Source organism: Triplophysa rosa, linkage group LG10 (genome assembly GCF_024868665.1).
Source record: "Triplophysa rosa linkage group LG10, Trosa_1v2, whole genome shotgun sequence".
Taxonomy (NCBI): Eukaryota; Metazoa; Chordata; class Actinopteri; order Cypriniformes; family Nemacheilidae; genus Triplophysa; species Triplophysa rosa.
This window is the reverse complement of record NC_079899.1, coordinates 24,742,886-24,770,315: the sequence shown is the minus strand read 5'-3', so window position 1 is coordinate 24,770,315 and position 27,430 is coordinate 24,742,886. Positions and strand designations below refer to the sequence as shown.

The 27,430-nt window shown below is 40.3% G+C and overlaps 1 protein-coding gene across 1 annotated transcript; it reads right to left on the bottom strand.

The window, feature by feature from the left end:
- Nucleotides 1-529: 529 nt before the first annotated feature.
- On the bottom strand, nt 530-27,430 carry stxbp5b (syntaxin binding protein 5b (tomosyn)). The gene is given in 28 exon segments (XM_057343316.1): nt 530-3,752; nt 3,874-4,094; nt 4,174-4,285; nt 4,384-4,549; nt 4,628-4,985; nt 5,053-5,292; nt 6,812-6,856; nt 8,039-8,086; nt 8,183-8,239; nt 9,722-9,784; nt 10,481-10,632; nt 10,710-10,835; nt 10,918-11,102; nt 12,039-12,259; nt 12,433-12,473; nt 12,664-12,731; nt 12,819-12,966; nt 13,050-13,122; nt 13,637-13,791; nt 14,037-14,115; nt 14,398-14,521; nt 14,918-15,001; nt 15,079-15,142; nt 15,626-15,760; nt 17,107-17,207; nt 17,360-17,441; nt 24,950-25,047; nt 26,915-27,430. Coding segments are annotated over 28 exon segments (3,441 nt in total). The 5' UTR covers nt 27,068-27,430; the 3' UTR covers nt 530-3,710.

Genomic DNA, 27,430 nt, shown 5'->3' with positions numbered 1-27,430 from the left:
GTGAGATGGTAAAGATGCTTCAAGTATATTTGTTTCACTTGGGCATTAAAAGCCATTATTTTAATAAATATTAAATTGTCTTATTGTTTTGTTTGTTATTATTAGCAATTTATGAAGCCGTATGTTTGATAATATTTGAATAAGTTGACTGTTTAATAAGAGACATAAATATTACCAAATAGATGGTAAAAGCATAAAAGCTTGAAAAAACATTCTTTAACTTTGTGCTTTAGGAAAATACGCTTTGTTATATCGTTCATCACCCTCTTGTTCATTCTTTAACTGTTTGCTGATTCAGTTCTTCCTAACATCCTGACCATATGTGACGCATACGTTCTTAAATTCTCTTTAGGTTTAAAGAGTTCATGTTATTTCAGGCTTTTTTATTAACTAGACCTTTTCTAAATGAACTTCATTCTTGGGAGCCTGAAAACATTTGATTTTGGGTGCGTGGTGTGAAACCGCGACATCTGGTGGCCACAGCAAGTATTATGAAGTGTGCTCGAATCAAAACTGCAAGAACTCCATCTTTCTTTTACATTTATTTTCAATTGCACAGTTATGTCTATAAACAGGTTTCCTAAATTGTTGGGCGGCAGCAGATAAAGACAAACATTCATGTGAAAGTTTGATTAGTAAAACTGTACAATAAATTGGCTATGAGGAGAAAACCGGCAAGCCCACACATTATTTATCCCCAAGAACTTGTTTGACAAAATCAACTCTTCAGATAGCATGTTTTCTGGAGTACATTATCAGCTAGTTACGTTCAAACAATGTTAAAGAATCTGAACTTAAACAGCAATGCTATGAGGAAAAAATCTAGCCTATAATAAAGAGTAAATACTTGCGATTTGTTCATTTACAAACATCTCACTAGCATAAACAACAAACGATGATGATAAAAAAACGTAATGCAGGCTGTTTCAAGTTTGTAAACACAGGATCTCATGCTGCCTTTTGTGCAAGAGAAATCAGAGGTCAAACAGTACAGAAGTTGCCAATGATTTCAAATATTCAGAATCATCTGGTTCTTCTTAGACAACCAAGCCAATGGCTCACCATAAAAGTGTTTCAATTCCATATCTGATTCATATATACACAAGCCACGTATCATCTTAAAACGCACCCTTTCATTTCAAATAATATATTAAAAGTATTCCTTTGTAAATTTCTGAAAAACAAAAGTAAATCATTTATATATATATATATATATATATATCTGTATATTTCAAATGTATAAATATATTCGAATATCATTAAACTGACAATGAGGACAAATCTGAGAGTGTGACGCACCCCATGATGTTCACCACTGACATGTGAGCATTTGTCTGGTTTTGGTCCTTCATAAAAAATAAAAATATGCCCAAAATACAATTAACATTCTTACCAAGAATAATAAAGAAAAAGAGAAAACAAACTACAAAAATATTAATAAATGACATGGATGTACTTATAAGCTCAAAACACATAGTGCAAAACCACAGAACTGCTTATAGAAAAGAAAAAAATATGAAGCAGAGAAGTGTATGAAGAGTCATTGCAAATGGCCCTTCTGGTAGATATTTACACAAACGCCAAGTTGCTCACTATATATAAATGTGTAGACACCACGATGTGTATTTTAAATAATAAAAACCGTTGCAGATGGGAGGCTTCCCTTCCTTTCTCGAAAGATCGACATTTACAGCCAAGCAACTCTTTGGAGTCTCCCAAGGTCATGGACAGACAGCGTCATCACTCTCAAGTTTGTCTTCAGAAGTTTTCATATGTACAACAATTGGCAGCAATGTGAGAAACAAAAACAAGAAACAGAAAAGCCTTGATGTGCCTGATAGGAAAGCAACGAACTAAATCAACACAAATAGCAGCATTTTCCTGCACCTCATAAATAAGAAAAAGACTTGAGAACACTCTCAAAATCTCAACAAATGCATTGTATCTTTAGTTTATATAAACGTGAACATACACATATCATCGAATACATGTATGTTCACTAACACACACATAGACACGCACAGGTCGAGGTTAGCATATATTCATGGGTCGCAAAGCAAAGGCAGATAAGAAGCCCTGGGGGGGGGGGTTGCTGACCGACAGTATCGCGTTGCATTGGACATGAAGTGGTACTTGGTCATGTCCACTGCGGCACAGAGATATTCAGCTATATTCAAACTCTCTGTGAGAGGTGACAGGCTCATGCATTAGTCCGCTGTAAAGGCATTATAGAAAATAAACTGACGTAAGGAAAAATCCATCCGTCCTTTACTGATTATGACAACAATCAATGCGTTAAATAGGATGAAATCTAACACTGCGAGTCCCCTTAAAACAGACAGACTGCCCGTCAGGATTCCTCATTCGGGAGCAGAGGAGCTGTTGCATCATGGGAAATGTTTTGCATATGCTTGGCGCATTCCGCAGGTGTCGCATTCTTAGGCTCTTGGGACGAGGACAGGTTTCTTACATGTCAATCATCAGAAGGCACAATGAAATTCATGCCTCGCGCTTCCGAATTCTTGCTCGAGTCGCTTCATGAAAAAAAAGAAAGCTCAGAACAAAAAAAGTCTGTTTGTGTATAACCAGTTATATACCTTACATTTCTTTGTGAATCTCACGAAAACGTAGGCAGGTTACATTTGACACCAAAATCAAATAGGAAACAAAACAAACAAAAGGTGTAAATTCTTTTTTGCACTTTGACATTATTTTCGACAATTAAGCAGTGACCCATCATTCCATTCATCTGTGGGACTTCTGTTACATTCTCATTACTCGCTGTTTTTATCTCATAAAGGCAGTACTGATACTAACATGATCGTTTTTGTACGTTACATGAATGAAAACTGTGCGTCTGTGGAGTGCTTCACCTTCATAAAAATAATGTTTTCAGAGTAAAACGTGACCTTCAGCGTCTTGGGATTTACCCCTTGACGTTTCCTTCAGACAGCATCAGTTTGTCTGGTGCTGCACAGGTACATCAGTCCGATCTGATCCATGTAAACCAACACGTAAACGATAAACATAATCAGATCAGCTTCACTCGCCTAGGCCTGCCTGCAGTTTGACGCGACAAAAGAATCACATGATATGTGGTTAATGTAGCAACTTTCAGCCCTTTAGAGATGAAATGAAATGGTACTTCATCACACCGTATGCAAGACAATCCGGCTGCTTTAACGGCTAATATAATTAACCTAAACAAAAAAAATTGAAATGCTAACTTTATAAATGAAAACCAACAGACACGATCTATGCTTGCCCTAGTGACAGATTATCAGAAGCTTTTTGCTTGGCAATCCTGCAGACTTTAGTCCTTTGTGAGCTGTATGTCCAGGTTTCCTCACACAGTAATCGTCTCGTTCCCCTAAATGTCCCACAATGCTTTGTTTCGTACTTTCTTCGCAGACAGAATGGCAGTGAGAATGACAGCATGGCTGATGAAGATACAGGACCGGGCAGCACCAGCGTTGGGATCCGTTTGAGGAGAGGAAACTCAACCGCCACCAGAAAAGGAAGGACATTTCGGTGTGTTGCTCCATCCGTTCCTTCCCTACTTTCCTTTCTTCAGCACGAGCGACGTTGTGCTGGGTGAGAATGGCAGTTACTGGACATCAGAGAGAGAAATATACAGGAAGAGAAGAAAGAAACCGAGATGATGGATCTGCTGTCTTCATGTGAAGGTGTGCCGAGTCCTTGCAGGAACCTCAGAGCTGGTACCACTTCTTGTCCTTGTATTTGAGCATAATCTGGTGAGGAAACAGAGATGATGTACATGCTAAAAAAGCAAAACACAGCAATCAAAACCATTAAAAATAGGAAAAAAATGCATAAGAGAGCGATGCGGTGAACTGTCAGCCATAATCTTACGTCATGCGCGTGTTTGGAGAAGGAGTCAGCGCTGGACATCATGGCCGCCGTCCTCTCCTCCAGCTCGCCCAGTTTCTGTCCTCTCTCATCCAGAGCTATTCTCGCCCGCGCCAACTCGCCCACCACACCCGACGCTGCCCCCTTCATGCCCTCCATACCACCCGGTCCTGGGATGTGCTGCGCCAGACTGCGTGAGGCCTTGCCAGCTGTCGTCTCGCCAACTGCAAAGGACAACAATGATCATTCAGACATTTTATAAAGGTGGTATTCACTTCCAGTTTTAAATGCAAGATGGCTTACATAGATCCTCTCTGTCTAAGGACTGAGCGCCGCCTCCGAATAAGCCCTTAAAGAAACCTCGGTTTGGAGCCTCGGGGGTCTCCACGGGAGTAAACAGCTCTCCAAGCATCTCCTACAAAAGTCATACATTTGAAGATACATCGTAATATATTACGTTTAATATCTCCGTATCAAACGTACTGTACTAAGCACACATAAAATGAAGCCGACCTGCAGGTTGTCACATGTTTCTTGGCTGTAGGTGATTCTTTGGATCTCAGTGGGAGATGTGAGGTACAGGGCCTGACCCTGGTTGGAGAAACAGAAGGTTCTGGCAATCCTCATGTCCGTCAGGGGAAGGTAGTTGACATCCAGCAGAGGCCGCAAACTCGGCAAACTAAAAAAGACGGTTTACAAGCTTTGATGCCTTTTATCTTCTGTGTCGGAGCTGTAAATATCAGGTCCTTCACGTTACCTCAAGGTCATGATGTGTCCGTTGGCACAGAAGCAGGTGAGGCAGAGCCCAGCGCTCACCGTCACCACATCCGCTCTGAGAACGAAGGACGACTCGGTGATGTTGTGCTTGTAGATGCAATTCTGTGAGGGCAGGGCCACCACCTTAGCCTGTTTCTCGGAGCAGACCACAGCGTACTGGCAGTCCTGGTTCTCCTGAGACGACAGAGGGGAGGTGGGCCGGCGTCTCCTCGGTCCCTCTTTCTCCTCCTCGGGGGCGTTGGGGTCATACCAGGGCTCGTAAACGTGGGGCATAAGGATGCCGCTGGAGTCCAGCTGGACCATGCGCAAAATCCCTCCCTTTAAACGCGCTACCAAACCTGTGATAAAGTCAACCCGGTGAGCATGTCTGAATGAGGCGTAAGGCAAACCGTAATACAGTCTTACCACAGAAAGAGATCCCCACAGACTGCTGCAACCTCTGCTCCGGCGTGGAGGGCACCATGAGAGCAATAGCCAGCATGCTGCCCAGAGATGTGCCCACCCACAGACTGGGCACTGCCACCAGCTCACTCTTCTTGGACAGGGAGTCACAAAAGTAGAAGGAGGAAATGACCTCGCGTGACTCCCTGTCAATGCTAGTCACGCTGGAGCTGCGCGAGCGGCTGAACGAGTTGTCTCTGGCGTCTGAGTACGGCGGACCATCAGGGACAAATATGAAACACAAAATGTGACAAATTAGTCATATCAGAACCATCTCAGGATAACTGAAACCATATAAGCCCCCAAAAATATTGCATATATTGCAAACGCGCCATCAACACGCAGTTAGCTTTTCTAAAGCCACCCTCGGGAAAACAGAAGCATTATATGATTCATTCTAAAAGCAGTGAAAGTCTCACAACATCTCACAAAATCAAGAGAACTTTTTGTCTGCATGAAAAACAAAAAGTCTTTTTATACTTTGTTTATATAAATACAGTGCAACCAATTTTAGACGCCAACTTTTATATGATTTTAAAACATCATGATATTTTACGTCTGAGGTAGGAGAAATGTACTTAATTGCCACAAAAATAATATTAACATACTCAAAACAGGCTGAATTTTCTGAATTTTTCCTTTTGATTTTGGGGTAAACATTTCAAAAGAGCAAGTTAATGACATACAATAAAGAACAGGGCAGATAAACACAACAGTTAGTGCTCATCTGTCTTAAGATGCTGCTCCGCTGTAAGAGATGAAAACACTGAATAGTGTTACTGTTTAAAACACGACAGCGCTGCACAATACTGAAGAAAAATCGAATACATGAAAACTTTCTAAATAATGTGATATGCGATACGATAATCCTTTAAGTTTTGTCAAATCAATTTGAACTATATTAAAACTGAAAATGATATAGTTGTTGATCATCTTTCACACACACGCAGACATGAATGCATGCGTGTTAAAATCTCTCAGTAATTACAATTATTGCGATATGCACATTTGTTATATCTCAATAGCTTCAATATAATGTGCAGCCCTAAAACACGAGCTCTGAGGTCAAAATCCAAAACGTGCTTTGCGTTTTACGTAAACTACATATAATAAAACTTCAAACAGGTGAGGAATTAAACAGGACGCAAAAAATGTGTATTTCAGGATCCAGTGAGAGTTAGTATGAATCAGCCCAGCCAGCCGTGACGGGGCCATTCACAGGGGTCACGGTGTTCGACCTCACTGAAAGAAACGGCACGTTTCCCCCTGATTTCTGTCACATGACATGGTTTCTTATTGAGGAGAGAACGGTGACGCCGCACACGCCCATCTACATGAGAAACAGTGAGGGTGGTGTATAACTATCTACCTAATTTCTGTTTCAACACAAAAAAAACATACAGAAGCTCTGCTCAAAACCTAGGGAGCTATCCATCCTTGTGATATTTAGATATGCACTCCCAACGAAAAGTCTGTTGTAAACAACAAGCAGTAAAATTCGAACGTGAGACGCAATCCCAGAATGCACTGCGTCAAGCACAGATAAAACAGGAGCAGACGTCACGCAGTTCTGGCTATGCGAGGCCATCTGTGGTTTGGAACAGAGCTCAAGTTTACATCTCCATAAGCCGCAGCTTCAGGGTTCACCAGCATGGAGACAAATCACCTGTAAAAGAATCACAGCTATTCCTAGAAATAATAAACGAGAGAACAAGACGCTTACCATCTTTCTGATCAGCAATCATGCAAATTTTCCTGGATATCTTAGCTGGAAAAAAGGATAACATTGTTCTGAACAAATTTCTGTTAAACAAGACAAACAAGATAAATTCAAAGAAATATCAGTCCATTGATTAATGGGAAAAATAAGCAGGTTAATGATGAGTTTATCAGCTAAACAGTGAAGACAGAGAGCAGCAATGAGCCCGCCAGCAGCCTTTAAAAAGATTGTTCCAATCTAGTACCATCAGAAGCGTTTTGATCATGCCCGGAAAACTGCGTTGAGATTAATGGCAGTGAAACCAGCACCCACTAAGCAACAGAACACCAGGTGCTTCATTCCAAAACCTCAGGATTTCAAAGACGGTCTGTACGTAAATCTGTCGATGATTTTTAAAGATCATTCTGAAATAATGATTTCAATGCCCTGTGTAGTTTTACCCTTAAAACGCACCACAGCGGAGGACAGAAAGCCTGTAATGTTAAACAAGATTAGACAAAGATGCATCCATCTACAGAGATGATTTTGAGCATTTTAGGATTAAAAGTCCACATGGAATGGCATTCTCAACTCATTTTCACAGTAAAATAAAATTTGCATCGAGTAAAAAACGTAATACCAGTGACCTGACATCCGAACACACTTCTATGGTTTTGAGATTGAGAATTGGACACGGAAGGTCATGGTCTTCATCGAGAGCATCTTGATACAGCACATCCCAAATGATAACAACACAACACAAGTCTAGTGTTATTTGCAATTATGGCCTTAACTTTACAATTACTTTGTCACTTTGATTTCATTAATATTTCTCGCTGTTGAATTAGCGCTTTAACTTTGGCAAAACTTCAGAAAAGCTGCGCAGTCAGCAACAGAAAACGATGACAAAAAGGAATTTGGCAATTAGTTAACAGCATTCCTCAATGCAGCCGAGGCCATGTCAGCTAAAAAATTCAAGTCGTTTTAAAAGTAAAAACCGAAATGGGTTCAAGCCTAAAGGTTACGGAGTGAAATCTGCACTAGCAGTACTTTTCTACAAGATCAATTTCTCAAAGGTCCATTCATTGCACCACCAAGCAACACACAAAAAGCTGAACTTCAGGGCTACCTAAGCAACCCCGTTTTCATTTTGGCTCGTTTCTTTGGTTAGTTCATTGGGTTAGTGAACAGCCCGGTGGATTAGTCCCAGCGCTCACCCCAGACCGCCGTAATATAAACATGGTACAGTACCAAAGTCATTGGCAACACTCTTGGAGATCAGCCTGCTTTTGGACATCACTGAAAAATGTGTTTAAAAGAACCAGTCAAGGAAGAGAATGCCATAACAGATTTGAGCTTGTTTCTGACATACGTGTGTAATTTCATGGACCGTACCCTTGGTAATAAACTTCTGTTTGGTGTCTTCATCAGAGTTGCACGGTGAACCGGAGCCTAAAGTGACAACACAGCCCGAATAACAATTTCACACGGCCAAAGGTGTCTTATGTCATTTTTGGCAACGGCCTGCATATCAAAGTCAAATTCCTTGTACGTGAAATTTCCCTGGTCAGCACACCTGACTCGGATTCTGACTACGCCTGCACATTCTTTTATTTTTGCTGTGCTAAAGACTTTTCAACCCTACTAGAACTTTACATCTAATGCACTGGGGTTACACTGGCTGTTTGTCAATACATCTTAGAGGCCGTTTAAGCCTGGCTCAGATTACAGGATTCTCGGCCAGAATTTACCCCGATTTCCCCTCCCGAGAATCTTTGAAAAAATCGGGTCCAGAACCTCGATCGGGTCCGAGATTCGGCCCAGATTATCACGTAATGTGAGGCGTTCACAGATCGAATCTTACACCTCCCGATCTGCTCCAAGAGAGATCGGGGCCGCCCCGATCATATCAAACATGTTTGATATTTAGGATTTTAAATCGGGGTGATGACGTTGGTACTTTCTCAACAGCCAATGAGAGGCACATCTGCAAGGTGACTGACAGACCTTTAGAAATGTCGACCGCGAAAGCTCCTGCAAGGGTACGTTGGACAGCGGAGATGGAAGAACAACTTGTGGCAACAGCATGATTGTCTATATAATGTATCCTCCAAAACATACCACAACCGCACAGATAAGGAAAAGAGCTGGGGAGAAGTCGCGTCGGTTTTAAATGTACCGGGTAAGTTAACTGCTAACGCGCAGCTTGTAGTTTCGTTCAACAGATTGTTATTTGGCTATAGGCATACAGATAACATGCGTTTATGTGTTTGTTTTTATGCTGTATCTTATAATCACACTGGCATTCATCTTTATTCTCGGCAGCAACTATTTTTTTTCTTCCGTTATTTATTAACATTAAACTTAAGCGGCTCGCCCAAACCACAGTCATAACTTCAGCGCTAGCAAAAAGCATTATAGCACCCCCTGCTCAAAATACGTTCCCGCGGCTTTGGACAGACAGACAGAGAATCATTCAGAGAGCGACAGAGACGTTACACAACCGTTGCCAGGTGAGATCACGTGAAATTAACTTTGCGTTTTCAGTTTTCAGTTTTTCATCGCGTAAACATACTCTTAAAGAAGAAGTGTGTAATATTTGCACCACTAGCGACACAAAAAACCTAAGAGACTATCCAACGTAATCTCACTGCAATTTATAACGATTTTACAAGGTGCCTTGATTATTGTTTTACTAGTAAACCCCTTTGTGTAATTGAACACAAAGAAAAAAAGAATGCAAATACATTATGCCTGTTCACATCGGGATTCATTTTCTGGTCAATGCGCTAAACGTTTGAATAAACGATCCAAACTGGCTCTTTTTCTGCAAATCGCATGAGAAACTCGCAGCAACTGAAGTGAGGAAGAATTCCTCTCGCTATGAACAGGCCTTTACACTGTAGAAATGGACTGTGGCATTGGTATCTTTACCTGAAGTCGGGGATTTGCATCTCTCTTCGGGAGCAGCAGGTCCGTCATTTCCATCACAAAGACCTGTCAAAAACAAACGCGTGTAAAACGAAGAGCCAGGCGGAAAAGATCTCAAAATCAACACAAAAACGTACCAGAAAGAGAAATGTAAGAATGCAGACAGATATAAAGAGAAGAAAAAGACCTTTGATGGGTGTCATGTGACTTACTGATGTAAGACGAACGAAGCTTTTTCACAGATTCAGAATAAAAGTTAGAGAGTCCGGACATGCAAGACTTCTTATGAAGAGTGTCTTTACGAAACCACAGAGAGAGACGAATATTGAAAGGGTGAGACACAACAATGACACAAATCAAACGAACAGCCCGAAGGCCTTTGAACACCCAGAGACAACAGACTGGACATCTCCGACATTAGCCAGGCACAAATCATCCATTCCACTCTATTCAATGCTATCAGTTATGTTTGTGACACAACTGATGCGGCACATGGGTGTGAGCAACCAATTATCAGTACGGGATGTGAATTCAGTCTGTTGGGCTCAAAAGTATCTCAAAGACTAAAACTCAGATGAGTAAACAACATGCAGACAGAAAGGCAGACGGTCAGAGATGCGTCACATCTTGTATGCCGTTTGCTTATACAGTAATAATCATGTCGGCGAGTCACAGAGACAGACAGACAGCAACATCCATGCAACGGTTATTGTTAGTTAGAGGTCGACGGTGAGTTAAAGGCGACGCCAGGTTGTCGCTCACCTGCCGAGGGCTGTCTGGCTTTGCGTGGTGAGTGAGGCTGTCTGTGGTGAGGATCCGATGGCGAGTAGAGTTCAGCCGTGCTCACGTTAAGAAGAAGAGTTTTCTGGATGTAATCGACCACGGCAAGACCATAACCGTTGCCAAAAACAACTCTGTGCAACACAAGACAAATAAATCAGACAAATACGTAAAACTTGAATATCATCATTCTGGTAATTGAGCGACTTACAGGCCATACGCAGAGTTGACAGATAGGCTGGTAATGGGTTGTGGGGGCTCCCCTCTGACCCACACCAGCTGAATGACCAGCTCAACCTGATAACCTGGAGACTGCTTGAGGGGGGAACTTCTAACCCTGCTCACACACAACATCAACCAGAAGGTTAAACCAACATAGACCAACACATCCTCCTGTAGTAAACGCATAGCTGGCGTACTTGAGACAGGGCACGTTATCCCGGAGACCGTCGGAGGAGTTGTTGCTGCTGGTGGAGGGGTGGGATTGAGGCAGGCTGCTCTGAGGGCTGGATGAGGTTCCTGGAGTGGAAACGGTGGATTGCTCACCTGCGCCCTCTGGAGACTCCACATCATTCAGCTCACACTGCATACGCACCTCCAGCAGCTACGTACAGACAGGACAAGTATCATTTACTTAGAACACAAATTCACACGTACACCAAAGATACAAAAGTATTGGAACGCCCCTTCCTAATAATCATGTTGGTCTATTCCAGTAATTCTAATCAAAGCAAAAATGAATGCTAAACTATACAATACAATCGATTCGATTTTTGTGGCATCCTTTTTGGAAAGGGCCTTTTTCTGTTCTGAAATGACTGTTCACCCTTTTTCAAGTCATTGATGGGTTCGGGTGACTCGAAGCCTGCAAGTCATACCAAAGGTGTTGAAGTCTGGGCTTTATGCAGTTCTTCCACACTAGACTGAATCAATCTTTTATTTTCCTTGCTTTGTTCACAGGAGCACTGTCATGTTGGAATAGACCTGCCCAAACTGTTGGTATGAAATTAGAAGCACACACACTCTCTAGAAGATCATTATATGATGTAGCATTAAAGTGATAATTGCTAACATTCTTACAAATATCTTTCTTTGTGTTTAACAGAACAGAGCAATTTATGTAGGTTTGAAAATGATGACAGAATTTGTATTTTTGGTTGAACTATCCCTTTAAGATTTGTGCTCACGGAAATGACTAAAGTAGTCAAACCCGTTTATTAAGGTGTCCCAATACTTTTGTCCATATAGCTTATTTATTTACAGAGTACTCATAACGCTGTGTAGAAAAGCTATCATCCAGCCCCAGTCCTGTGCATTAAACCATCAAGAAGAATCAATCCATGTGAGAGTTATATACAGTATACTGTAGATCCTACCCTTAATTTATTCTTCTAGTTCAAGCTATAAAGCACAACCCTAGGTCGTGGGTTCCCTGGTCCCGGGGAATGCACATGCCGATTAAATGCAAAGACTAAATGCTGTGTAAGTCACTTGGAATAAAAGCGGCTACTGAATGCGTTCATGTAAATGCGGGTCAGACCTGAACCACTTCAGTGGTGACCTCCTGTTTGCTGAACCTGTAGACGATGATATGAGCCGAGACTCCAGCCACACAGAGCACGCGGCTCTCCGGACACCAGGACAGGATCTGGATGGCGAACGGATCTTCGTCTACAATCTCAGTGCTGGATTTCTCTTCTTTAGCCCGGGGTTTCTCGAACACCTTCAGTGTCTTTAGTTTATACAGCACCTGCAACATTACTGACAACACCACAGAGACCATTTTATTTAATCCGTTATCAAATGATCTTTATTGATTGATATGATTATTTATTTGATCAATTACAGCAGGCCCAGAAGGCTGATTGCTGTTTTTGTCAAGCTAAAAGATTTGAAATATATAAAAACTGACTGCGTGTGTGACAGAAACTTACATGCCGACGCGTCCCAAAACTTGACTGATCCATCAGCATGTCTGTTATTTTCAAGAAAGAAAAAACAGAGAAGATAAAACAGTCCTGAATTGACGGATCCACACGGAAATGCTCTTCCCCGTCCGACACAATTAAACTGTTTGTTTCGCTTTCCTCTCTCTAGCGCAATTATTGAATGTTAAAGCTCTTCTCGCTTAAGCAGAGAGCGTTGGATGAAATCAGATCACTTACCCAGTGATGATAATCTCTGGGTAACTTAGTGTTCCCTGGCACCAGTTACCTCCATTGATAGGCCATTCCTATACATACAAGTTTAAGGATCAATTTCGACACAAACCCCCCAAAATTCCTATTTATCTGTAAACATCAGAGGCCCTAAGCATCACCTTCTTACTGAAGCCCTGCCTCTTCTGTCTGGAGCCCACGGAGTAAAGTGCAGGGATGACTTCAGCTGGACAGTCCACAATATATTCTCAGCAGGTCACCGGAGACTCGTGGATGGACAGGGGATATGGATTCTCAAAGATGGGATACCTGCACGGAGAGCTGGTGATAAAACATCTGCGTGTGGAAGAGAGAGAAATAACGGCTGTGCGTCACGCCGGGTGTTTACTCACCCGATTTGTGCAAGATCAATAACTACTAAATCCTTCTCCAGTATGACGACAACAGCATAAGGCTCCTGGAAATCTGCGTGAACACATTATTTAAGAAAAGATTATTGATTTTTATTATTAGAAAATACTATTTTTATTTATTATTTGAATACTATTGATTATTGATTCATCGATTTTAGAATACAAAGAGAGGCTATGCAATGTGTTCGAGACTTCATCCGGGCTGGATGAATATTTTTAGATGATTCTGGCAAAACAGAAACATAATGAATAGGGTGATGATCTGAATGCACTTTTATCTGGCCAGTTAAGTATATAGTGAACATTTTGTGCTGCTTCATTCCTTGCGGTCATATGACAGTACAGTAACCACATGTTTACAGCGAGTCACCGCTCTCATTACGCGAGTTTTTTATGTTGCATTGTGTAACGTGTTTACATAAACAAATGTTGCGACAAAGCTATTCATCATTACTTCTTGTGCATGCCATTTAATTTTGTGGCATTTATCATGGTTCAAACCATGTTAAATATAAAGTAAAGGTTGTGGGACACGGGTCAGGGTTACAGGAGCGTCAGTGACTTGCCGTTTGGATATGGGGTTTCACACAGCGTGAGGAAATCTACTATAGGGTAGTCCATCTCCAGCACTGCAGTGCTCTTGCCATGCATCACGGTCAGACAGGCTCGTCTACCCACTGTATCATATGACAAACCTCCGCTCAGTATCATGAAAGAATCCCTGACAAAACAAATGAACAAATCTCAATTTTCCACAATGCAGGAGGAAGCAAAAGGATTTAACATAAGCATTTCTTTCAGTGTTTACACATGAAACTGAACTTCAGGAGCTCAAGAAGCTTTACATTGTACGTAGGTCGATCATGCATAATACATCACGTTACCCTTGTAAAATCCATCAAACAGAAACAACTATGCAAGACGGTCTCCATCAGTCTGAAGTGAATGCATCATGCTGAATCTCACCCTGCTCTGGTGGTTTTGTACTCCACTTTCAGGATGGGTTTACACGGTTCGGGCTTCTTTCCATCCTTTGCTTGTTTACCTGGGAGCAAATATTACAATTAAATGTATACATTTTAGCAAGTGCTTTTACCCAAAGCGACATAAGTGAACATTTTCTTCTTGGATGTTAAAAACACATGAATATAGAACTCACGATTATGAACTTTTGTGTATAATGATTTGAATCGATTTAGTGGCCAGTACGGACTCTATTATTGCATAATCTTGTTTTGTGCTGCTTCTGGCGCAGAACTCACGCCCTTCACCTTGGAGGTCTTATATTTGCATTTTTGGAACAGGGTTTGTTTGGGCAGAAGCTTACCATGCGGTGTAATGATCTGAGCTGGCTTGGTAGGTGCGCGCACGTTCCATGTGGTAAGCGTGCCATCTGAGTGACTGCACACAAACTGTTTCCCCTCATGGTGCCAGGCCACAGAGTGGATCGCCTACAGGCCGACCAAAGGAAAAGTGATGAAACGCAAAGAAAGCAGGTCAGGCGAACCACGACGCAGCAAAAAATGAGTCTTGAAATTCTGTATACATCAGCTTTTTTTTTCCGCTCTTAGACAAGAAGTCAATATATGCTGAGCTGTCATAAGAAATAAATATCTTAATCCCACCGCGCATAAGGTCTCTGATAACTCTTTAAAAGTGTATATTAGTTCAGTTTTAACCACTATTGTGTACGTGTTGTTAAAATGCACACAGTTTTAAGTATCTGGACGTAGTTGCTCTTGATACAACCCCTAAACCTACCCTGAAAAACATGTATGAACACAATAAATACAATGTATCAAAAAACATTTTTTTTACAAATTCTACAATGAAATACAAGGCCTCACCTCATCATAGTTATAGCGATAATCAGCCTTCTTTGATTTCAAGTCCCACAGCACAACTATGCCACACTCAAAACCAATTAAAAGCTGTGAAAGAAACGCAACATGATGTGATCTGACCAATTAAATCTATGTTTAATCCCAAGGGGAAAATGCCTTCGTACTTTTCCTTCATCCATGGGGTTGTCGCTGATGTGAACTACAGGTCCAGGGTGCGTCTTCGAGGACCTGTTGAAGAGAAACCAGAGCTCTTATCTGTCTCTTTATTGTGAGAAAATGTCCTGACACCTTTTTAAAATATTTTATATTCCTGGTGCTTGCTGGTTTGGGTACAGCAAAAACCATTGATGCGGGTTTCAAGAACCTGCTCCAGGTTTCCATGACAGCAGCAATGATTCTGCCGTAATGGAACAAGTTGATCCAGGGACAAAGAGACGATGGTCGTCCCTAAAGTCCCGTTCACATTACCTATGACTGTCGCCGGTCCCTTTTTTATCACGGCGCTGGGAGGCAAAGTAACAGTAATGAACGACGCTGCTGCTAGATGTCAATATGGAATCATATCAATCAAATCGTATATAACTTGTGAAATGATCAATCACGTTTCACAGCACATTAAATGAAGATGAGAGAGGGAGAAGGGAGGACAGAAACGAGAAGAGAGATAAGGGTTACTGCGTCTAGACAGACTATACAGACTCAGACACTCACAGTTCGATGGCTTTGTTCCACATGATCACGTAGCCTGAGAGGGTGAAGGACTCCACATTGACAATGTGAATGTTCCCTCTTTCTGTGCCCACGTACAGCCACTTACTCTGAAAGGGCAAATGGCAAAACGTGATCCTGCCAAAACACAAAGAGAGAACCAAAGTGAGATATTTATGGTCATTATCTCATGTGATGGTGAACATTGAGACTGATTTGTGCTTCAGGGTGCTCTGAGGATGAAACGGCAATAACATCAGAGTTAAATCTGCCAAAATGAATGAGTCATAGTTGATAAATCAACGAATATTACATTGGTGACAGCACTGCATTACTTCTCTAACAACCATAAACCAAGTGTCAGATGATCTGAGGACACCCAAGAAAAATATTCAGTCTTCATTTCGTTGACAAATTTTTAAAATCTTTACCAATGTTTAGAAACTCGGTTTGTTCGAGAGTGATCTGAATTGTGAAAAGTAGCTGTTGCATACCAGTTTTAGAAATATTTTGATTACGGAGGACTTCTGAAAATGTATTAATTACACTTGTATTTTATGAAAGGCTGGAAGGTTGTTTATAAGAAAGACTAAATTGATATTTGGCTACTGCTTAATGTGAGTTAAAGGCAGGGTGGGTGATACTGTCCAGAACTTTTTTTTGTCATGTTGGTTGAAAATCTCTTTACATCCTGATAGCAATCAAGAAGCATAGTGGTCAAATAATATTTTTATAATTATATATCGTCTGTGAAAGGCGTAGGACCAAAAGACGTTTGCCCAATCAAAACGTTCTGGCCGAACGCTGTGACTGGTCATGTGTACATTTTCATGTAGGGAGAATGGTGGACAATCAGCAACAATCAAACTTTCTTGCGGAACCGACAATAAGTAAATCTACAAAACTAAAGTCAGTTTTTGGAAAATAAGTGACGAAAAAACGTCTGGATCATGAAAGAGGAAAAACTCGAATGAACATCGGTTCAGTTTTTACACGATGGAGACAGCTCCGGCAGGCAAAGGGTCTGAAAGACGATACCATGGTTGCTCTCTTTCTTTTGGACAGGTATGTAAACGAGAAGAATTTAATGGATTTAGTTTGTAATTCGTTACGTGGATTTACGAAATACATTCATGTGTTTGGAGGAGGCGTAGCTTTAGACGGCGAATTGCATAGAGGGTGGGATTATAATTTCAGTGCTAGCAGGCTAAAGCTAGCGCCTTTTCAAATCAACCACCCACCTTTAACACATAAGTCACTTTGGGCAAAGTTATTACCGGTTATTGCATTTTAATTAAAAATTACGCAGACAATCAATTTTCTTTGTTCTCTGAATAATCAATGTAAAATAAAGCCAGAGACATTTATTATTTATAAAGATTCATTTAGAATAAATTTTGACTTCATGTTGACCTTAACAGCACCATCCATCTATTTCCATTTTTAAGCACAAACATCTTAAGACATCGTCAGTGAATACTCACCTTTCTCGGTTAAATTTAAGCGAGTGGAGAATGGCTGGTAGTTTTTGCCGCAGATTCCATAAATGAATACTGTCATCTGCCAAAGCACTAACCAGCGCCCCCTATCAAATAAAAACACCCAAAATAATTTAAAATGTACAGTCTAATTCACAACATACTAAACAATAGTTGAATAAGTGTTACAGAGAGAGAAAACCGTGCCAGTACAGAGAGAGAATAAAAGAAAATCACAGATGCTCAAGGAAAAACTCACTTCATTGACAAGAAAGCCCAGCTGGATGACGGCTGATCCGCTCTCATGCTGACAGTAACACTCCACTCCTGCACGGCCAAATCTGTGTACAGCTCAGCTAAGGTATAAACATCCTATAGTGGACTAATTATTGAAATAACGGCATTCAAATGTTCATTTGTGGAACTTAAAGACAGTGCCCAGTTCATCTAAAAATGAACGTATAAATTGTAACATAAATCTTGAACAAAGCTCATCTTTTCATCTAATGACTCCTAATAAAGAGGGTAAACTTACAAAGCGCAGCACTAAAGGGAATCTGTGTTCCCAGAGGCCTGTGTGCCGCCACATCAACAAGGGCTTGGTCCATTGACTTAACTAAAAGGATTACCCAAAGTCCCCAAGCAGCGTCTTGTCAAATCTGCACTGTAAAGCCAATACAACAACGAAGCCATGTTTTTGAATGATTCACGACAAGAACAGGAGTCGTCTGTTCGTGAACTGGACTTCATGGCACGTGCACAATAGTTCTACACGTTTTTAAGCACATTTTATTCAGACGGCAAACTGCCAGCTTGAGTAAAATACAATTGTGTTTTGCTGTAGATAGAGTAACAATAGAGCACGGCCACTCAAAAAAACAGTGCGGTAAACACCGGGCTTTCTCTACAGCACTGAATCAGCGGTTTCCTGCGACAACACACTCATTTCCTCTGATGTGACTTATAACTGTGAAAAGACATACAAGACCTGAGATCCCAGCGTACTAGCTTTTGTGATCTGCCTGTAATATACTAACTCTGTTGTTTAGTCGAACACAGCAAGCGGATGAGGTCATTTATCTCTGTTAAACAGATCAATTATGGTAAAGAGCGGTGGCAGGACTGCACAGGAAAAGAGCCATTTTACTCATGATGAGTGCACCTTTCTGATGACACAATAAACCGGTCTGTGAACAAGAAAATGCCAGAACGCTATCGTGGAAAAAAATCAAAAAGAGTCCAACCAATGTTTACTACTTTCTTGCATTACATCTCTGCGATTTTTAAACAAGTAACAAAAGATAACATTTAGTCATTTTAGAGTAGCGTTGTACTGGAAATGCACCAATATGGAAATACTGCACATCATTTTGGCCAATATGTGTTTTTATTATAGCATATTGCAATTCAAACATGTTAAATGTGGCAGAGAGGAGCAGGCTGATGAATTGCTTTGAGATTAACTGCTTGCAACTTCGTCAAATTTATAACAATATTGCAAAAGAATAATCTGTGTTTCCGCTAGGATTTTGTGAAACTGTGGCGCTTGGTGACGTCACATGCTAATGAACATATTCATGACATCATCACTTAGTTTTAATACCGCGCTCAATACACCTCGGAAGTGGGATAATTCCCACCACAAACACTGAAGTAATGAATATATAGTAAGTACATTAATATAGCGGAAACACTGATATTGATATAGAAAAGTTTGCTTTGGCCAGTCACTGACATCATGCATCCCTTTGAGAAAGATGGAGAATTAAAAATGGTCTCTCCCTTGTCCTCTCTCTTCACATGCAATGATGGGAAACCCAACATGGCTGTTTACACAGCAGACCTTCACCATTTTAAAACAGACTAAATAAATTACAGAGCCGTTATAAATAAGTTGCAGTGGACCACAAGTTCATTATTAATTCATGATTCAGGCCCTTGACCAGACAGTTTGTCCATAGCTCACGGCTCTGTGTCTCTGAGAGCCCTGCCAGGATTGGCCAACAACTCTCTGACTTCCATGAGAGTCCCATTTGGGAGCCCAAACAAACACATCTTCATCAGAAAATTGTCTTTTGGTCCTAATATAATCATACTTTATAATACATAATACATCAATGCAGCTGTTAACAAAGACACTTATGAAAATTAAATGCTCAAGTAAAACAAACACGTTCATTTAAATACTGCATTTTTGGTTTCTGGTTGAACTAATGCCTTCAAAACTCCAGTTGGCAACCAGTTGGCGCATCATATTGCCAATCACAATGCATGACTCACTTCAAACAACAGGGGTTTCCGCTGAGAGCAAACAGTCGTGCAATCTGATAAGGGGGCTGTCATACTATATGCCCTAATAACACACCCCTTAAGTGCTAAAGATTACAATGCAGCTAAAGCACACAGGCTTGTCAACTTTCCCTGCAACTATGAACATTTGTTCCTGGGAACCAAACTCTCTCAAAGGAGAACAGGAATGAGAAAATAGCAAGGTAGAAAGCAGAGATATAAGCCCAAAAGCTTGAAAGAGGAGGTGAGAATTAGTCCGAGAACGCAGAGCGATAGTTTGAACAAAACATTTAAAATCATCTATAACAAAACTGCAATCACAACACAATTCAAATTCTATGTAGCAAGTTGCTTTTTTTTTACAGTATGTGGTTACAAGGCTACATATCCTTTGTCTAGGGTGCATTACTTTGGGCCCCCCAAATAAAGATTTATAATCTTAAACATAGAATTTTAATTAAACCAAATACATATTCAGTTATACAATGTTGGAACATCAATTCTTTTGGTTTTTGGACTTTTTTTCTAATGTTTGATTGCATAAAATTTATGATCGATTTCTATATTTTATAAAATGCCACAAAATCTATGGCCCCTTGGATCCATCTTGGGGCCTCCTGTTTGAGAACAACTCTTCTAAATGGTTGCTAAGGGTTTCTAAATAGTTGCTGAGGTGTCTTGAGTTGTTGTTAGGGTACCGAGAGATGGATATTACTTGGGGCTGGGCGATAAATCAAGCAATTCTTATGCTCTCAGTTTCTCAATGAATTACGGTTAAATGCTGCCACATCTGAAAGCCAGAAGTCGCTATTGCGCAGTAACTCCGATTATGGGAAACAAAAGAAGAACGATTAGTTCCAGGAAATGCCAATTGTCATATTCTACCGCTGTTCTTCAATCCTTTTCGGGTATTTTAATGATTATAAAGTATATTTACAGTGATGATGTTTGAGGAGTGTTGCTTTTTCAAATGCACGTTATAAACGACTCAATCTTGCAGTGATTTTAGATCGAGCAGTACTTTCTAATATTAGTTCAGCCCTAATATTAGTAATAAAATATGTTAATTATAATTAATTAATAATCATAGCAAAGATATTAATATTAACAAGATGCGACACTGCTGTTACAATGAATGGCGAGGAATGCAACGCTCAATATGGCCACTCTTGCAAAGGAAGTCCCGCCTTCCAGTAAAACGAGCCAATAGTCAATCAATAAAGACTGACGTTCACTGGAGGGTGGGGCTCTCGTGAGGTGCTTGCCAGCCTGTGCGCAGTCGCAGTAGATGAGGTGATATCGAAAAGGTGATTTTTAGCACAAGTTAAGCTTAGCAAACAAGAGTTATGTTGAATTATTGATCGGAAATATGCTGTTTAATCGAGATTTTTGCCAGCGATTTTAGAAATATCTGCCTTTTCAAGTAGATAGGACTGTTATGATGTAAATAGCTGCCTAGAGGCGTTGCAAACATGGCCGCCGAGTGGCACGACTTCCGTAAACGGACTTTGATCGTAGTCAATGTAGTCATTAGTAAACTATAGTGACTGTGAAGCATTTCCCCAGCATGTTTTATAATTACCCAAAAATCAAACATAGTTCACCTCTTATGCACGTTATCACATCTGTCAAAAAAAAAAAACTTGACTGGCTGTTAGTTGGAATATTAGACCTCAACATTGACACAATACACTCATGGGCATCAGTCCCTTCAGCGAATACTTGCCGCCTAAGGAATAAATAATCATTACCTTACTATCCATCTGTTTTTAAATCCACATCATTTGAATATCATGACATCAATACTTATCAAAGCCAATTTTCAAAGTTTTGATTTCTAATAAAAGATATTTTATATGATTTCTTACATTGAATCAGAGATTTTGTCTCGTATCTATAAAACTGTTGTCTTGACTCCATAGCTTGCCCTCTCTCTTGTGTCTAAACAGGACTTCAGGAGGTTTCAGAGTGATAAAGGAGAGCTAGGATCTGTCCAAACAAGATTAAGAACAGTAATCAAACAGGCCCTGGTGCCTTATACAAACTCTGGAGGAGTCTCAAACGGTCGTTATTTAAAGCACTTGGAGCTGGATGCTGCCAACCGCTGCCTACAAGAAGAGCAAAGGGTAACACATCACAGGGCGATCGACACTAAAAATTCCACTAATGAATTCCATTTATATTATACCAACACCTAATCCCTAATCATTCATTTTATAAGCTTAGCAAATGTACAGAGAGAAATGTAAGATGTGTTTTCTGTACACGCTTCCTCCTCTTGAGGAAGTCTGGGTTTAACCTCCTACTGCAGACATATTTCTCAATGCTTTGTATTTCAATAAAGTAATACAATTTAATTTGCTTATTTGGACACGTACAATAATGTGTTTGTCCATTCAAATGTCACTGCCATGATGTTAGTCTAGTGCGTTCTGATAGATTCACATGCTTTTAAACCCTGCCAGACCATCACCTGACTGGTTAAAGTCCATTTAACTGTACAGCATACTGTTTTCAGCTAGACGACTGTGAGGGGAGGTAAGAAAGCTACATTCTCCAAACAATGACAGCTACTTCCTCATTTGGTAAACCACGGTGGTTTGCGGTGCTTCTTTCCACAAATGCCAAAGATGATTTCCTCACTAGAAAGTCTATGTAAAAAACTGCACTGCAAATCTGATTTCTACTGTTGTCCAAAGTATCATGAAGAAAAAAGGCTGAGAATAAACGAACTTCAAACTCAACTTTAGTTATTCCTAAACACTTTCATTTTCAGCTATTGATTCTGCGTTAAGACTTTGCTTCAACATGCGCACATTTTCATTAGATCACACAGAATTAGAACAACAAACATTCATCGACAATCAATTAGCAACACATTCATGCATGAAATTTAAAAAATGTTCGTTTCTTAGCTCTGTAATTTAGCAAACTAACAACAACGTTGAACATTACAGAGCTCTTATACCACGTTACAGTGCAGCCAAGACACGAGGGGCCAAGAATCGTGTCAAATTAGATATTTACTATTTGTAAATACCTCATTGAGTTTGAGTTCAGCTGAACTGGGGCGTGTTTCCCAACGCTGGGAGCAATGAGGCAAATCGATACATCCTGTCTTTTGATAAATAGCCCAATCGGCTGAATGACAACGAGCACATCAGCTCACTTCTGCACGCTTACAACAGCAACAGCTTTAGCACTGAGCCGCTCATAACACTTCTGACCTCACAACAATGAAATGACGGTGGGTGGCTTGTGAGTTCCATCGACACAGTAAAGTCATTCATGATACACACCGTGCCATTATGAAAGCAAAATGCCAATGTCTCCCACTCTCCACATGAAAATCAAGTCTTGCAACCAAACAAACTCTGTAGATGACCAAAATCGTATATTGCAGAATGGTTGGTAACGCATAGCGAAATTTAACGGGAGAAATTCAACTGCGCAAAATATTGGTTGGAACATTTGTGCAATCGCATCATGTTTTTGACAGAAATAATAGCATGGCCAATAACTGAACATGAAAACATTCTGAAACAAGCCGCAGCTTGGCCGAGTGTGTCACTCTAACAGACGTGCTCAGCGCGACCAGTGATGTTTCCAGCACGTGTTAGGTGGTTTTCTGGCAGACAGTCGGCAGCACCAATGATGGGACGAGCTGCGCGACATATGGCGGCATAGCTGCTCATGCCACAGCGGAGATGTCATTAATGAGCGTAGCTCCTCCAGAAAAAAAAGACACTGCTTCTAGGAAATGTGCTTATGAAAACAAGATTCTGTCTTTTGATTTTAACCGCCTGAACTAAATTGACCCTCTCAATTATGACGGCGCATATAGTATATGAAAGCAGTTTTGCAACCGTGTGAGACTTATTAATATTTATAGCGATACTGCAATTTAGTTTGTCACGGTCTTAACATACTGACAGTACTGTTAATAGAGAATTTAAATATGTTTCTTTTGAAATAAAAGCGATTTGAAAAAGTCATTGATGTTTATGCAGTCAATGGGGTTTTATTATTAAATATCAAGACCGCTTTAACATCATACTGTAGTCTGGCTGCCATCAGCCACGTGGCTCTCTAGACATTTGCATCAACGGTTATTTAAAAACCCATGTCGGTCAGTCACAAATCCTAGACATGTTGATCTGCTCGGGCTCATTTTCCCACAAGCTTCTGTGTCTTTCCTTTAGCTTTAATGATGCATCGAGACAATAGCTGCTTTTACATGGACCAATGTAAACCGATTAAAAGTCCAATCCGAATGAAAACGCTCCATATAAACACGTCAATCAGATTAAAAATGCCCAAGCCGATTGAAATTTCAGTCTGATTGTAAAGGGTGATCTGTTGCTAATGAAACCAAAAACCATAAATCTGACAAAGCGGTACAAATTTCCATATGCTTGTCATCTCTAAATGAACATATTCATGTTTCTATGCATTAAAAATGTCTTACTGTTTCCCTGGAGTGAGTTTTTAACCGCAATTTCTCAGTTCCTTTTTAAAACACGATACATTTGCAAACATACTGTAGTCTAAAATATCTAATCATAAAATTTCATCAGTAGGCTACCGAACATTGATTTTATTTATCGTTTACTTGCATTGGAAGGATGAACTGTTTTTACCATGTTAAGTCGCTGTAACGACCTTGCTTCATTGATATGTAGACATTATTTTGCGTTTATGAATTGTACATTATTATGCTGGTGTCTGTGACATAAAATAAATACATCTGTGCTAACAACATTGTTCGAGTAGCCGTTTTGTGAATATTATAATGATACCCGCGTCCACCGCGCCCGTCTCTGTTTACCGTTAATGCTGATATACGAGTCCGCATATCATCTCTTCTAAAGTTCGGTATCAGCTGTTGTTGCTAAACATTTATTTAATTATTGTTTGCCTGCAGACGCTCTGGTGGGTCTTGGTAGTTTTGTCATGGTTTTGCCATGGTAAAACCGCTTTGGATGTGCTCGTGCTTCATTGGCACAAGACATTACTCTGCCTTTATAAACTGTACATTTTTTTCGTGCCGTTTGTAAAATAAAATATACACAACATGTGCTTTAAAACACTGTTTTAGTGGGTATTTAGGTGAACACTTGTGCAGTGTGCTCATGTCAGCAGATTATATCGGATCTGAAGCTTGTCATGTAAACACGCACATCAATCAGATCACTTAATTTACCTTTCATGTAAACACTACATTCAGATTGCACAATCTGATTAAATTCAATCCGATGTGTCCATGTAAACTCAGCTAGGGGCTCCTGTGATGCTTCTCTAGGGTAAATATTCACATCTCCTGGGGGAACACCATGGCTCTTAGAAGCTGATTTGCCAGAGGATGTTGTTACTGGTCTTTCGCTACTTGCAATTTACGCAACCAAACGTTTGTGTGGAGGTTAGTATAAGAAAACTGCATCAAGACTTCCAACAAACACAGGTAGGAAGATTGCTTGTGTGTAAAAGCAGATACACATTTGATTTGACACTTACTTGTCTAAGTATGCTTGGCTTTTGCTAGCCTTTAATCAAAGGATACAGCCTTAGGGCTCCACTTTGTGTCCCAATAGCCAGAATTTTCTGTACGGGGTCAAAAGCCATAGAAGAGGGTTGATAGGGAAAGCCATGTCGTATTGTCTGTGAAACAGAACAGGTTTTGCGTTACAACATGCGATGAAATTCTTAAGCCCGTCATCATTATTTGCTCTTTTAAGCTCGTGCGGTGAAATTCTATCTGTGAAAGACAAACACAGATATTTTAAAGAATCTTTGCGATCGTCATACAATGATCAAACGACATATGAGCTATCTTGGAAAGATTTTTGATGAAATATTCAAAATACCTGCAACAAACCAAAAGTGAATTCAAGAAGCTGTTAAAAAAACTGACACGGACAAATTTGCATGACAGAATAAAACATTATACAACGCTGCAACACAAACATGCAATGGAGTAGGTACAAATAATTAAGAATATATCAATAAACCATGTACGAAGAGGCAAATTAATACTAACAAATCAATAAACACAAATCATTAGATATTTGCATTTCTTCCCTCTTCCTAATGCAGATGTAATGAGAAAGGCGCAAAGCCAAGGATCCTATTTGTTTTCTTCATAGAAAACTTTCAAGACTTTCCGTGAACTTCTGTGAAATGCATCTAAGTGTGATTTTCACTCAGTTTTAATTAAGACTCACTATTATTTTCTCAATTCCCTATGAAAAACTACACTACCCATCAGGGCTTGCACAATTATTAAATAAAAGTCTTATCGCAATTATTTGACATAATCGCAATTATTTCAGAAAACCGCAATTGTTGTGAATTTTTAGAAAACAAGGGTGATCTGCAGTATTTGCTGCATTTTACATCCACCATCCTTGATCTGCACTCACTGTTACATTTAAAAGACATTTCTCCATCATTTGAGTTGTATCTACTTTGTATTTTTTGTATTGATTGGTTTTGTTAAAGTGATTCCAGACTTGCTGCATGTACACAGCAAGACAACACCATCCTCATATCTCAGTTATAGTTTGAGTGCTCAAGACAAGTCTTTTCCGTTAAGTCACTCAATAGTAAATATTATTATTTACTATTTTTTTTGCATTTCTAAAGGATAATTTTTCTTCATTGAATAAATAAATTAATTGTCATTAATCTTTACATTGTCAAAGCTTTACAGTTACAACAATTAATCGGCATAATCGCAATAATTTAATAGACAATTAATCGTCAGCCTAATTTCATAACCGTGACAGCCCTACTACCCATAATCCTGTTAGACCCAGCAATCATTCCAAAATAAGCAAAACTGTACCATGATTCTTTTTTGCATGGCTATCTAGCACCTGTGGGTAAACATTAAATATGTAATAACATTTCACATTAAAACAGGCATTGCTGCGTTCACCTTTAAACTAGTTTTGTTTCAAGGGCTAACCAGCAAGTTAGGAAAGTTAATAAGATTTTCAAAGGCGAGTCAACAAGCAAATCTGATCAATTCCCAGGTTTCTTTTCGAGAACCCACATGAAAATATACAGTAGTATTTACTCTAATAAACTGAGTCATTTGTAGTACTACACCAATTTTAATTAAAACGTTTTAAATCCGAATTAAGATAGAGACTTTAAAAACACATTAGGGTACAAGTATTTCTGGACTGACAAGATTTTCACGCCTTCATCTCTGACAGAAATGAGTCTATCAGATTGCCTCGTGCTAACTTTAATCTCATTTCGCTTCTCACCGTGCAAAAGTCATTTCCACCTCAGATTAATGCGTCTCAAAATAACCCCCGCCCATCTGTCACCTGTCATCTCGGACAACGACGTGATTTATGTCGATAAACCTCCCCCGAGGTGATAATTTCACTCGACGACCGACTCTGAGGCGATTTAAAGACCATCGAGCGCGAGACCGTTTTTCACTGACATCAACACTGAAGTCTCAACATTAACTCTACTTTACACTTTATTATAGCACAGTACATAGTCCCACCTTGCAAAGCTGGAAGTGCTCTGACTGCATGGTCTCCTGAATCATGTCATTCTCCCGGTTTCCCGTCTGTGTGGACGCGGCGGCGGCGGCGGAGGAGGAAGAGGACGCCGCAGTCAAGCCGTCCAGCACCTTCCTGATATTAAACTTCTTCATTTCGCCACCGGCAAACGCGATATTCAACGCAAAATCTGCATAAACGGAAGGTGGCGGAGACGCAGCCACACAAGCGCGCTGTGGTTGTGTTTTGCCTCACATGTCAGGCGGTGTTGTCATCCTGTCTTCATGCCTGCACGGATGTCATAATCCCGCACTCATTTCCTAAACACGACGACTGGTCGACTATCGTTTGTTTTGCATCGTAATCGTGCCACGGACGGCGTAATCCAGTTAGATTTGGCCGATCTGGATGTTTACTGTACCCTCGCCTCAGTTGCTTCCCCCCGCTGCTAACGCGGAAACGCAGAGCGCTGCAATCACCGAGACGCGCGTGCGCTCTCGAGGCGACACCCGGATGTG